The 14,530-nt window shown below is 50.7% G+C and overlaps 1 protein-coding gene across 3 annotated transcripts in view; it reads right to left on the reverse strand.

Annotated features, from left to right (window-relative positions):
- SLC13A4 (solute carrier family 13 member 4) overlaps positions 1–14,530 on the reverse strand; it is a 48,750-nt gene that overhangs the window by 18,073 nt on the left and 16,147 nt on the right. For 2 of the 3 annotated variants that reach the window (XM_055121136.1, XM_004608238.2), the window contains exons 4-7: positions 7,496–7,632; positions 3,866–4,038; positions 3,431–3,485; positions 1,163–1,202 (exon numbers count right to left, since the gene is read on the reverse strand). In XM_055121136.1, coding sequence (XP_054977111.1) covers positions 1,163–1,202; positions 3,431–3,485; positions 3,866–4,038; positions 7,496–7,632 — 405 coding nt within the window. Of the gene's footprint in view, positions 1–1,162; positions 1,203–3,430; positions 3,486–3,865; positions 4,039–7,495; positions 7,743–14,530 lie in introns of all 3 variants that reach the window. The other variant, XM_055121139.1, reaches the window with a different exon arrangement.

The raw sequence follows: 14,530 nt of genomic DNA on the forward strand, positions 1-14,530 counted from the left end.
CCAGGAGTTAATTCCTGAGTGCGGAGCCAGGAGTAACCCCTGTGCATCGCTGGGTATGACCCACAAAAACAAAAACAACTTCCTAGTTAAAAAATTAATGTTCTAGTTTTACCCTTTTGCCCATGACTGTCTGGTTTTGCCATCACCATTTATGGAAGAGACTTCTTTATTATATGCTGATGACTCCTTTATCATAAATTAAGAGTACATATATGTGTCGGTTTATTCGGGGCTTTTTTGGATGCTGGGGTTCAAACAAGGACTTCACATTTGCAAGGCATATGTTCTACCACTGAGTCACATGGCTGGCTGCTTCTAGACTCTTGATTCCATCCCACGGATCTGTATGCCGTATTTCCTAACAATGCATGGTTCTGATTACTGTTGCTTTATAGTATAACAAGGAAGCTCTTTGTCCCATATCATTGTTGTCCTTTAAGCCCAGAGGCAAAAGGGGCCGGAGCAACAGCACAGCAGGTATGGCATTTGCCAGGGTGTTTGCCGTGCACACAGCTGACCCAGATTCGATCCCCACCTGAGCACCACCAGGAGTGATTCCTGAATGCAGAGCACTGCCAGGTGCGGCTCCGAACCAAACCAAGCAACCGATCAACCACCAACAACAAAAATTTAGAGAAAATGAAAAGAAGCATCTCCCATAATGGGGCACATTATCCAGATGGACCCAAACTTCTCCATTGGGACCCACATCAGAGGCCAGACCAGCTTGGGGGGCAGGAGGGGTGTGGCCGGGAGCAGTACACAGACAAGCCTGACGTCCCCCTTCCCTGGGGTCCCTGGCACTGTGCCTTAGAGGGTCACCCGGCAGTGCTCAGGCCTTACTCTTGGCTCTGTGCCTGGGAGTCATGACCGGAGGTGCTCGGGGGACCATCCAGGGTGCCAGGAATTGAAACTGGGGTGCACAGGATACAAGGCAAGTGCCTTAATCTCTGCCCTACCCCACCGGCCCCCAGGGGCCCCTGTAACAAAGATTCTTGTCAATGGAAGCCCTGGGTGGCTGTCCTGGGGGCTGGAAAGCCTGGGTCTCCGTGACAAGACCCTGGACTCAGGGCTGGGCCTCAGTCTGCCTGTCCCCCGGCAGTGACTGTTGCCCGGAGGGACGTTCAGGGGACTCAGAGCGCAGAAAAGCCCAAGGCCGTACCTTGTTCTGCACCAGCGATGTGAGGTCCGCAGTGGATGTGCTGGAACGAAGCAAAGGGGCTGAGCGGAGGGGCAGAACCTGCACAAGGGGGAGCCCCCTCCCCCGTCTGCAGGCCGGGAGGCTGAGGGGTCGGGGACAGGAGCCCGCGCCCTCCCGGTGCCCTGGCACGAGGCTCCTCGTGGCTGTTTCTGTCTCTCCCTGTGGACACCTCCCCTCCCCTTTCGCACTCCCCTCTCCCACTACCCCTTCTCAGCTGCTCAGAGTGGAGAGGCCGGGCTGTCTGCAGTGCCCAGTGCTGAGTGCTCTAGCCCGGGCCACACTCTGACCTGCTCACTGGGCCAAGGCTTCTCTCTCGAGTGAATGTGGTGACATAATGTGGAGTGAGTGTGGAGACACAGTGTGGAGTGATGCAGTGACAGTGTGGAATGAGTAGGGTGATGCAATGTGGAGTGATGCAGTGACATAGTGTGGAGTGAATAGGGTAATGCAGTGTGGAGTGAGTGCAGTGACACAGTGTGGAGTGAGTGGAATGTTGCAGTGTGGAGTGAGTGCAGTGACACAGTGTAGAGTCTGATGGTACAGTGTGGAGTTAGTGCAGTGACGCAGTGTGGAGTCTGATGACACAGTGTGGAGTCTGATGATGCAGTGTGGAGTGAGTGCAGTGACACAGTGTGGAGTCTGATGATGCAGTATGGAGTGAGTGCAGTGATGCAGTGTGGAGTCTGATGATGCAGTGTGGAGTGAGTGCAGTGACACAGTGTGGAGTGAGTAGGATGATTCAGTGTGGAATGAGTGCAGTGGCACAGAATGGAGTGAGTCTGATGATGCAGTATGGATTGAGTGCAGTGACGCAGTGTGGAGTATGATGATGCCGTGTGAAGTGAGTGCAGTGACACAGTGTGGAGTGAGCGTAGTGATGCAGTGTGGAGTGAGTGCAGTGATGCAGTGTGGAGTATGATGATGCCGTGTGGAGTGAGTGCAGTGACGCAGTGTGGAGTCTGATGATGCAGTGTGGAGCAAGTGCAGTGACGCAGTGTGGAGTATGATGATGCAGTGTGGAGTGAGTGCAGTGACGCAGTGTGGAGTATGATGATGCCGTGTGAAGTGAGTGCAGTGACACAGTGTGGAGTGAGCGTAGTGATGCAGTGTGGAGCGAGTGCAGTGACGCAGTGTGGAGTCTGATGATGCAGTGTGGAGTGAGTGCAATGATGCAGTGTAGAGTGAGTAGGACGATGCCGTGTGGAGTTAGTGCAGTGAGGCATTCCACATGGTGTCACTGCACTCCATACTTCGTCACTGCACTCACTCCACACTGTGTCACTGTACTCACTCCACACTGTGTTGGGGGGGGCACCACCAAACAGCTGGTGAGACAGTCTGCAGAGAGAACCTGTTCATGGCAGGGGGTGGAGGGGGTGCTCACCTGCATGTTGGACACCGCACCTTCCTTCTGGGTCTCTCCCTCACCCCCTCTCTTCTTCTGACCCCCACTACCACCACTTGCCACCTAAGTGTCTCTACCTGGGACAACACCAAGCCTCGTAAAACCATCCATCTCAGGGTTCTCCTAAGATTCTCCAGTGACTTCTGCCACGTGAAAAGTTTCTACCGACAGACAACGGGCTTCCCCTACTAGGGGCATTCATGTAGAGGGGGCAGTGTTGGATAATTAGGTTGGGTGTTGCCTTCTTCACTCCTCCCTCGTCACTGCCTGTGATGTGAGGAGCTGTCTTCAAGATCCTGGCCAAAGGGCTGGAGCGATAGCACAGCGGGTAGGGCATTTTTGCCTTGCACATGGCCAACCCGGGTTCGATTCCCAGCATCCCATATGGCACCCTGAGCACCACCAGGAGTAATTCCTGAGTGCAGATCCAGGAGTAACCCCTGTGCATCGCCAGGTGTGACCCAAAAAGAAAAAAAAAAGATCCTGGCCGAAGGGAAGGGAAATCAAGGCAGGAGAAGGTGTTGCAAGATGTTGCCGTTGGCTGTCTAAAGGGGCCAAAGGCTCAAGCCTTCCCTTGCTGGGGTTGGAGCAATAGTACAGCGGGGAAGGCATTTGCCTTGCATTTAGCATTTTGCAGTTAGCTTCCTGGCATCCCATATGGTTCCCTGAGCACTGCCAGGAGTGCAGTTTCCTGAGTGCAAATCCAGGAATTATTCCTAAGCATCATCCCCCCCCACCACAACCAAAAAAAAAATCCATCCCTTCCTCAGTGTCTCGAGGGGCCTGCAGAGAGGCTGTCTGGGTGGGGGGACAGGCACACTCACTTTTCGTTGACAAAGATCAGCTCCAGAGAGGGTTGGCTTGTGTTCACCGTGAGACCTAGAGCAGCAAGACAGAGCAGGGCCTGAGGAGCCGGTCTCCTAGAGTGGGGGTGGGGGTCAGGGCTGAGGCTCCCTGGGGAAACCGAGGCTCAGTGGGTGCCGACACCTCCTTCCCACGCTCCGAAGGTGCCTGGTGGGTCTATGGGTGCATGCACCGGCCTGGGGTGTTGCCATAACCCTTTTGTGCTCTGTAGCGGGGAGAGGAGCGGAGGCAGCTGCTCTACGTGGGGGAGGAGTTTCAGGATCCAGGCACTGGGGTGGGCCCGCGGGGGGGAGGGGAGCAGAAGAGTGGGGGCCAGTGGGGAGGGGGCTCGAGGCCGGTGGAGCCCAAGAGGACCGCGGAGGAGCAAAGGGCAGGTGAACCACAGCCAATGGTACTGATGGGTTCGGCCTCTTCAGCGCTGGAGTCCTCAGCCCCGAGCTGGTCCTCGTCGGCCCCGACCAGCTCCTGCAGCACGGCCTCCACGATGGGCATGACCATGGCGGTGGTGGACGTGTTGGACAGCCACATGGAGAGCAGCGTGGTACAGCACATGAAGCAGAGGAGCAGCCTGCAAGTGGGGGGGGGGCGGGCAGCAGAGGGTGGGCAAGCCACCCACCTGGGGGGGCCTTCCTGCACCCCCCAAATCCCACCAGGCCAGCTCAAGGACCATGGCTCCCATTCGCTCAGAAAATGGGCGAGATGACGTGCTCAAGGCCGATCTCCCCAGGCTGGGGATGAGCCTCATGCATGAGTGAATCTGCTGAAGAAACCCAGGGATGAGGGTTTTGTGACTAATATCTCTAGGTTCTCGTGGAGTCAGGGATGGGCAACCTTCCCCCATCCCTCTGTTCTTCCAGGAGCCTGGCAGCATGCCCATGAACTGCCTCTGGCGCCATATAAGCTCGTTAACTGGCCATGATCCAGAGACTCACAAATAAATTTCAGAAGAGATTGACACACTCTAGAGATGCCTCCAGCCTCCAAAGTCACCATCCAGTTAAAAATTTAACTCTGGCTGTGTCACCCTATTTAAAGTTTTAGAATTCCTGGAGCATGGCATCTCAGACCCTACACCACTGATGAACCAGGAATAGCACACCACATTGGATGGGGTGTAAAGCAGAAGGCAATGCAGCTCGATTAAAAAAAATATTAGCACACAAAACTTAACCTGTAACAACTTGTTAGTCATCTCTTACACAAGGGCTTAATGGTTCCAGAGTGAGATACAACAATCTCCACACACCTTCTTCTAAGGAAACTTTTTGGGATCACTTTTAGCAAATTACACATAACAAGCAAACACTGTAGCACTGTTGTCCCATTGCTCATCGATTTGCTCGAGTGGGCACCAGTAACGCCTTCATTGTGAGCCTTGTTGTTACTGTTTTTGGCATATTGAATATGCCACAAGTAGCTTGCCAGGCTCCGCCATGCAGGCGGGATGCTCTCGTTACCTATGGGGCAGGCTTGGATGGTTTGGGAAAATTCAAAATAATGGTGGTGGGAAGGTGTCGTGGTGGTGGGATTGGTGTTGGAATAGTGAGTGTCATAAATCATTGTGAACAACTTATATAAAGTTTTTTCACACCTGTGTGTGCCGGGGCTTGCTGTTGACTCTGCATTCAGAGATCACCTCTGGCAGGCTCAAGGGATGTGATGGCATGCCAAGGATCGAGCCCGAGCTGGCTGCATGCAAGGCAAGTACCTGCCCTCTGTTTTCTAACTCTGGCCCTGGAGGATTTGATCTCTGCTCAGTGAACAGATCATCCTACTGGCTGGGTACAGAAACATGCGCCTTCAGCAGAGACCAGCTCCGGTGGTCTCTCCCAGGCAGGACGCCCTCAGCGGCTGCTCAGTTCTCCTTGTGGGCAATAGCTCAGTGATGCAATTTTGAAGCCTGAAAGTCTATGAATACCCGTACATTTCATTTATTTTGGAAACAAGGTATGTTGATTGTCTCAGGCTGAGCTCATCGACTAGGATCTCTGTAAAAATATCTAAGTCAAGTCGACAAAAGGCTACACGTTCTTAGTGAGTAGACTCTGGACGCTTCAGTCCTTGAACTCAAACACCCTTGACCACAATCATACCTACAACTGGGTTTCAGATATGTTACTTAAAATCCATGACCTCATTTTTCTCATTTGTAAGACATAAATAATGGCAATACATACCTCACTATATATATGTATATATATACACACACTTATATAAAGTACACATATAATTTATGGGCTGGAGCGATAGCACAGTGGACAGGGCGTTTGCCTTGCATGTGGCCGACCTGGGTTCAATTCCTCCGTCCCTCTCAGAGAGCCTGGCAAGCTACCAAGAGTATCCCGCCCACACAGCAGAGCCTAGCAAGCTACCTGTGGCGTATTCGATATGCCAAAAACAGTAACAGCAAGTCTCACAATGGAGATATTACTGGTGCCCGCTTGAACAAGTCAATGAACAATAGGACAGTGACAGTAATTTATTTTATTTTTTTTGGTGGGGGGGAGGACACATCCATCCATGCTCAGGAGTTTTTACTTTTGGTTCGATACTCGGGGGTCACTCCTGATGGTGTTCAGAAAACCGTCTGGGGGGTGTGTGGCTGGGGATCTAACTGGGGTTGGTTGTGTGCAAGGCAAGTGCTTTATCCCTGTGCTATCTCTCCGGTTCCATTCCGTTACATTACAACCCATTACACTCCTTGCTTTGTAGCCAAGTCACCCTCGTGGCTAGTGGCAAGTTTGGAGCTCATGGTTCCCCCAGCAGCTCTCTTGCTGTCTGTCCACTAAGAGGACAGTCGCCTCCCAGTCACCAGGAGTCCCCGGTCACTGTGCACTAGCCTGGTGTCCTGAAGAATCCAAGCTAGCACACTGACAATGTTCTTGCTCATGGGCCCTGACAACATGCCACGTGTGCTTCTGCAGACACAGTCCTCATGTGCTGATATCAGGGCACGCCAACACGGCCCCTATCTACGGCTTCCAGTGGGATCTGCTGGTTTCTGACAACTTGGGGGCTGCATAGGCATCACAGAGACAGACTGGGGCTGGCTCCCGTGCAGGCGTGGGTTGGTGTAGCCTGAGGGCGGAATGAATTTGCCTGCCCAGGATTCACAGTGGCCAGTGGGGACTCTCTGGGGTATGCGAGTGTAAGCCCATTGAGGCAGAGAGCACGCAGAACCCCCAGGCTGACCCGCCGGGGTGCCTAGGAGGTGGGGTGTGGGCGGTGACTGCGTGAGGGGTGAACTGTGCCCAAGGAAGCTGCAATGTCCCAGCAGACACGTTTCAAGCACACCTGGATGTGGAAAGCAAATGCCACAGTATTTAGACTCCGTGACTCCCAAGGTGTTCAGGGCTGCCAAAACGGTGTGAGGCAGCAGGTGAGGATGCCCACGGGGAGATAAAGGCAGAGCGACCCTCAGGAGAAGGAGGGAGTCTCCTCTGCTCTGCCCAGTGGGCCTCCCTGCATGTTACCTAGGGCTGTGGCCCGGGGCAGGCCTTGCCTGGGGTCCGGGGTCCAAGGCAGCACCTGCCTGTCACTGTGTCTGAGCCTACGAGAGTAAAAACTCTGGGTGGCAGGAAGCAGCATCTCTCTAAGGATGAAGGAGAAGATGCCCCTTTCACTGTGTGTGTGTGTGTGTGTGTGTGTGTGTGAGATAGAGCAGTGGGGTAGGGTGCTTGCCTGGCACACAGCCCACCCAGGTTAGAGCCCTGGCACCCCAGTGAGTCCCTCAAGCCTGCCGGGAGTGATCCCTGAGTGCAGAGCCAGCAGTAAGCCCCGAGTACCAGTACCAGCAGTGTACCCAGGTCCCTCCTGTCTGACCTAAGAGCACGGTGTAAACTGTGGTCCACACTCCGCATCTCTACTGCGTGGCCACGAGCCCCTGGATGCTGGGGCCACTCGCCCTGGAAGGGAGAAAGGCAGGCTGAGGTGGGCAGCGCTCTGTGCCCCCCTTTGGAGATGGACATTGGGGGTTGCCCACCCTGGCTGGGTACCCACCCCCCACATCCACCCATGTGACTTACATGCCCGGTTTGGCTCCGGCCATGATGACCATGCGCAGGGCGATGCGCTTGTGCAGGTTCCACTTCTCCACGGCCGCCGCCACGCAGATGACGCCCACCAGCAGCAGCGTGGTATTCTTGAAGTACTCGGCCGCCACCTGCAGGAGGCGGGCCTGTCAATCCCGCGGGGAGCCCCGGGAGTGGCTGCCGCCCACGCCCATCACCGAGGGGCGGGACAAAAATAGGCGACTGTGTGCATCTGTCTGTTCTAAATATTTAAATGTATTAAATAAAATTTAAACTATATTAAAATATAGTTTAATTACATCATCAACATATAATTTAATCATTAAATTGTAACCATGAAATTAATAAAATATAATTCAATTATTAAAACATGATATATTAAAATACAGTTTCTGTCAAGAGACTCCCTGGCACTCTGTGACCCCCCTCCCACCCAGCACATCTGGGAGTGGCTCCTTAACAGTGAGGAACAAATCAGAACACCTCTGAGAGGGTGTGGCCCAAAAGGTTTTTATTTGGGGAAAAATAAAAATAAAAGGGTAATGCTTTCATGGGATGGAACTTTAGCACAGTGGGCAGGGCGTTTGCCTTGCACGCAGCCGACCCAGGTTCGATTCTCCACCCCTCTCAGAGAACCCGGCAAGCTACCGAGAGTATCCCACCCACACAGCAGAGCCTGGCAAGCTACCCTTGGCAAATTTGATATGCCAAAAACAGTAACAAGTCTCTCAATGGAGACGTTACTGGTGCCCACTCGAGCAAATCGATGAGCAACGGGATGACAGTGACAGTGATATTAAAATACAAATCCATAATATTAATGTTTATAAAAATATAACTATATCAGCAACACATTCAATTTATGTGTAATGTAGTATAATTTTATAACCTATACGATACACTATGTACTATTTAATTACATATCACAATATATTGTGCTATGGAAGAACCAGTTGGGATGGGAGGTGCATGCCGAAAGTAGATAATGGACCAAACATGATGACCTCTCAGTGTCTGTGTTGCAAGCCATAATGCCCAAAAGTAGAGAGTATGGGGAATATTGTCTGCCATAGAGGCAGGGAGAGGGTGGGAAAGGGGGCTATACCCGGGATATTGGTGGTGGGGAATGTGCACTGGTGGAGGGATGGGTGATTGATCATTGTGAGATTACAACCCAAACATGAAAGCTTGTAACTATCTCATGGTGATTCAATAAAATGTAAAAAAAAAAAAGGAAAATGATATTAATAAAAAACCAATATATTGTGCTATATCATATTTTAGTGCTATCAGTATATTGAATACATAGTAATATATCAATAAAATAATGTAGTTACTATATGTAACATGCAGCATATACATCTTTTACACAATACTATCTAAGGAAGCACTCAGCTAAGCACTCTACAAAGAGTATTCCAGGGGCTGGAGCAATAGCACAGCGGGTAGGGCGTTTGCCTTGCACGCGGCCGACCCGGGTTCGATTCCCAGTATCCCAGCACCGCCAGGGGTAATTCCTGAGTGCAGAGCCAGGAGCAACCCCTGTGCATCGCTGGCTGTGACCCAAAAAGCAAAAAAAAAAAAAAAAGAGTATTTCACTAATTCAGCTAATGACCCCAGACAGTAGATACTCCCTTCAACTTTTAAAAATATAAAATATTTTTATCACATGGATGTAATTTCAATGAGCAAACATAGAGCTAGAATTTTATATCAATCCTAAAAAATTAGGATAATCCCAAATCTCTGTTTTTTAAAATGTTTTTTTGGGGGGACCACTTCTGCTAGTGCTTGGGGGTGCTCCCAACCTGTGTCCCAGTGTCCGTCCTCCTGGCAGTGCTCGGGAAACCAAGTTAATGTGGTGCTGGGGGTCAGCCAGGCCCTCCTTCATGCTAAGCCTGCACTCAGCCCACTGAAGTCTCTCTGGTCCCCAAAAGGAGTCTTTGTGGGTATTGGATCACCTGATGATGCTCATGGGTTCCTCCTGTCCCTGCACGTATGGGTCACTCCCGGTGGTACTCGGGAGACAGTAATATAATGCTGGAGATTGAACTCAGGTCTGCCAAGTGTAAGCCCCCCCCCCTTCCCGTGCTATCAGTCTGGCCCCTCAAAACACATCTTTTAATGTTTCTTTCAGCTTTTTCAGAAATAATGTGCATTTTTATTAGAAAAAAAATGCATGCTCGCCATGGAAATCTCCATAATATAGAAACTCTTAAAGATAAGATTTTATCCTTCATCCTACTATCATAATACTTTGATATACTTTCTTTAGTTAGATCTTGCCCCCCCAACCATTATACCCTGTCACTTTTACTATGAGAAAATTATTGGGAAAATGCATGTTGGGAAAATGCAGTACAACGTGCCATTAGAATTTTAGTCATTTTTCTTTGATTGACTAGCCAACTTTTTTTTTTTTTTTTTTTTTTTTTTTTTTTTTTTTTGCTTTTTGGGTCACACCTGGCGATGCACAGGGGTTACTCCTGGCTCTGCACTCAGGAATTACCCCTGGCTGTGCTCAGGGGACCATATGGGATGCTGGGATTTGAACCCGGGTCGGCCGCGTGCAAGGCAAACGCCCTACCCGCTGTGCTATCTCTCCAGCCCCGACTAGCCAACTTTTTTTATTTTTACCTATTACAAATGGAACTAACAACAGCTTCCTGCTGCTATTCTCAGCCATCTACAGATCTGATGATTCCCTTAGGATATAGTTCTCGGAGGATTTTCATAACTTGCCTTAAAACCTTAGCGACTAAAAATAAATAACTCTAAAGTTCCACAGAGTCCCTGAGCCAGGGGTATACACGTGCCAGGCACGTATGAGGCCCTGAGTTAGACTCCCAACCCCACATGCTCCTGAGCACTGTGTAAGTGATCTGACCCCGCACATCCAGGCTATGACCAGGAATGCTAGGGAAGCCTCCAGGAAGTCACTTTTTGTTTGTTTGCTTTTGAGCCACACTTGGTGATGCTCAGGGCTTACTTCTGGCTCTCTGTTCAGGGACGCAGGGATTGAATCCAGGTCAGCAGCACGCAAGGAAAGCACTTACCTTCTGTACTGCTTCTGCAGTGCCTAGAAGTTTCTTTTTTAATTAAAAATATTTAATGAATTTTAGCCCTTTTTATAGAGGCACTGGGGTTTATAGTACTGTTAATTGTACTTTTCTTTTTTCCTTTCTTTTCCTTTTTTTTTTTTTTTTTGGCTTTTTGGGTCACACTCAGTGATGCACAGGAGTTACTCCCAGCTCTGCACTCAGGAATTACTCCTAGCAGTGCTTGGGGGATCCTATGAGATGCTGAATTGAACCTGGGTCGGCCATTTGCAAGGCAATTGCCCTACCCACTGTGCTGTTGCTCCAGTCCCAAATTGTACTGTTCGTGTATACGTCACCCCCCAACCATACCCCCAGAGAGCCGCTTCCCTCCACCAGTGTCCCAAGGAGCCCTCCCACCCCCACCCCCCATGTAAACTCAGTTCCTCAGTCTCCAGTTCCTGTGGCTTTGACCATTTGCTGTCCCCTTACTATGTTTCTTTTTTTAAATCACACATGTGGGACTCTATGCTCCTTCCTCTCTCTTGCTGTGGAGTGGCAGCACCTACATACATACAGATAAATGGAGCCCACAAAAATCCCACAAAATTGTAAATCAATGATAAGTTAGCACTGTAGCACTGTCATCTCGTTGTTCATCGATTTGCTCGAGCGGGCACCAGTAATGTCTCCACTGATAAGTTAATAAACTAAAATTTCCCCCCATACTTATATTCTTTAAAATCTTATTTTTAGAGCTGTAGATAGCACAGTGGGTACGGCATTTGCCTTGCACACAGCCAACCCAGGTTCAATTCCTCCGTCCCTCTCAGAGAGCCCCAGCAAGCTTCCGAGAGTATCCTGCCCACACGGTAGAGCCTGACAAGCTACCTGTGGCATATTCGATGTGCCAAAAACAGTAGCAAGTCTCACAATAGAGATGTTTCTGGTGTCCACTTGAGCAAATCGATGAACAACGGGAAGACAGTGCTATGACAGACAGTGCAGAGAGCTCAAAGAACTGAAATACAGGCTTTCCCGGTGGGAGAGTCAGGTCCCCGACACTGAACGGTGCCCCTGAACAGGAAGCAACCCTCAAGTGGCCTCGAAGAACCACCACGTCCCAGAAATAAACAACAAAAATTCCTTAATATTAAAAACAGCCAGAGAGCAATAACTCAATGTCTCCAAAAGTAATGTTCTAGAAACTTCTCCCTAACAGCGTCCTGATACATAACCCTCAACCCTCCCAATCCTAGTAAGATCATTTTGAGGCCTGAGCAATAGGATAGCAGGTAGGGAGCTTGCCTAGCATATGGGTGACCTGGGTTTCATCCTAGGCATCCTATATGGTCCTCTGGTCATATCTCACCAAGAATAATTCCTGAGTGTATAGCCAGGAGTAACCCCCTGAGCATTGCTGGGTATTGCCCAAAAACAAGCAAAAAAACCCACTTTTAACTGCCAGAAGAATAATATTTGAGGGGGCTGGAGTGAGAGTAGAGTGGGTAGGGCGATTGCCTTGCACAGCGGCTGACCAGGGTTAGATTCCCAGCATCCCATATGATCCTCCAAAGCACCGACAGGAGTAATTCCTGAGTGCAAAACCTGTGCATTGCCGGGTGTGACCAAAAAAAAAAAAACCCAAAAAACAAACAAACAAAAGAATATATTTGATCAGGGAAAGAATTATACCATGAAATATGTCTCTTTTGAAGTAAACTATGCAGGAGAACTTTTTCAATTGTGGAACTATGACAAAAACTGAGAGGAGAAGATAAGAAACATCTTACACATCTTATTAGAAACTGAGAATACAGGACCACTTTTTTAGTGGGATGTGGGGGAGCCCAGGGTCCCCTTCCTTTCTCAACCAATCAGGAGGTAGGACTCAGTGCTGGGGTGAGGATTCGATTTGTTGCAGTGCTGCCCAGACTCCACACTGCAGGGGACCCACCACACTCTCTGGGCTTACGGTGCCCTGTGGGTTATATGGTTCCAGGGCTGGGTTTCAGGTCAGTGCATGCCAGGTAGAGCCTGGCTGAGCAGCAGCGGTACCATCTAGGCTTCATGTCACCAGACCTCTATGATATTCAAGCAATGATGGACTCACCCATGACACATTTCCCAGAATCCCCCTGGCTAAGGAGGTGGGGGAAGATTTGCAGCCTCTTGGGAAATGCAGCTTTTCTAAAGTTTCTTATACTCATCTGAAGAATTCTGCATCAACATCTCTGGACTCTAGGCTGGTAGTATGACCTCATTTAGAGTGGTCAAGGTTGTTTTATTATGGGACCAGGAAGAGGGTCGGTGACCATGAGGTGTCCAGAGAAAAGGGTCATGTCCAGGGTTCTGGAGCTGACGGGACCAAAGAGAGGTCTCCAAGGTCCCTATGTGGCAAGCTGGAGATGTGGAACCGAAAGAAATTGAAAGATAAGATCCAAGAATGATGGTTTGGGCTCATCATCTATCTCCCTAGGACAGGATATTGGTAAGTCTTGGGTGTCCAGGGAGAGGGGAGAGAGCCCTCCAGATTCTGCGCCAGGTAGGCACATCTTCCATGCATATATAGATAAACCCTGGCAAAGTTTTTTTGTTTTTGTTTTGGGGCCACACCCGGCGATGCTCAGGGGTTACTCCCGGCTCTGCACCCAGGAATCATCTAGGTGGTACTTGGGGGACCCTATGGGATGCCAGCTTGACCAACCGCAAGACAAAAGCCCTACCCATTGTATTATTACTCCGGCCCCTAAAAAGTCCTTTTTCTTTAGTTGCAAAGTTCTTTGTTATCCTTCTCTCCCAGATTTTATTACTCCCTTCTAAGAAACTCTGTGATCTCACTGAATGGTCAGGGTCTAAGCTGCCCATCTTGTGCTCATAAGTAAGATTTGTCTTTTCTCATTTAATCTGGCTTGTCTGGGTTGGACTCTAGATCAGCCTGAGCTCTAGCCTTTTATCCTCCTAATCTGAGTCCAACTTCCTCCTCCATCTGTTTTACATGAGGAATCTTCTAGGATATGGTTTAAAAGAGGTTTTGGGGGCTGGAGCGAAAGCACAGCGGGTAGGGTGCTTGCCTTGCAAGTGGCGGACTCGGGTTCGATTCCCAGCATCCCATATGATCCCCTGAGCACCACCAGGCGTAATTCCTGAGTGCAGAGCCAGGAGTGACTCCTGTGCATTACTGGGGTGTGACGCAATATATATATATAATAAAAGAGTTTTTGTTGCTTCAAAATTCTTTGCAAGTTCTGTTCCACAGGAGTGGACAGAGGAGAGAGACCCAGATCAGTGCTGAGCTGTCCCCAAAGTTGGCCATTTCCTCCCGCTGAACTGGACACGCCGATGCATCAAGTGTCCCCAGTTTCTGGGAGCAGTAGGAGCTGGCCTGATGGGGAAAGGGCATTGAGCTCGCGGCTGACCTGGGTTTGACACGGCACCCCACTTGCTCCTCCAGGAGTGATCCCTGAGTACAGAGCCAGGAGTCAGCCTCGAGATCGGCCCCGTGTGGCCCCCGAACCAATGAACAGAACCAGAGAAGAGTTTCAAATAGGGACGCTTCTTCCCACGGAAACGTGAGTGGGACCTCAACCTGTGTCATCAACAGGCTCAGGCCCTGCTGGAGGCCTGGCGGGGGTGGGGGTGGGCAGTCAGTGCTGGGCGTGGCCTGCAGACACGCGGGGCGGGGCCAGGCAGGCAGCCAGGGCTCAGAAGGCAGGTGGCTGGGCAGGGGTGAGGTCTCCCTGCCGAGGGAGGGGGCGGCCAGCGAGGCAGAGCAGAGAGCACGATGCAAAAGAACCCAGGGGTCAGAGGGAGCAGGAGCCAGCGGGGAGCCGGACTCGGCCAGGGCTGCCAGGCGCACCAGGACGCTGTTTGCCCAGCTGTGCGGCCCGGCTGCGGCTCCCCGTGGCTGGCCCTGGCAAGCGTGAGGCGCTACGGGAGATCCACCTGCTGGCCGCCTGCATAACAGGCTGGGAGACTGCAGGACGTGATG

The sequence above is a fragment of the Sorex araneus genome, chromosome 1 (genome assembly GCF_027595985.1).
Source record: "Sorex araneus isolate mSorAra2 chromosome 1, mSorAra2.pri, whole genome shotgun sequence".
In the NCBI taxonomy this organism is placed as follows: domain Eukaryota; kingdom Metazoa; phylum Chordata; class Mammalia; order Eulipotyphla; family Soricidae; genus Sorex; species Sorex araneus.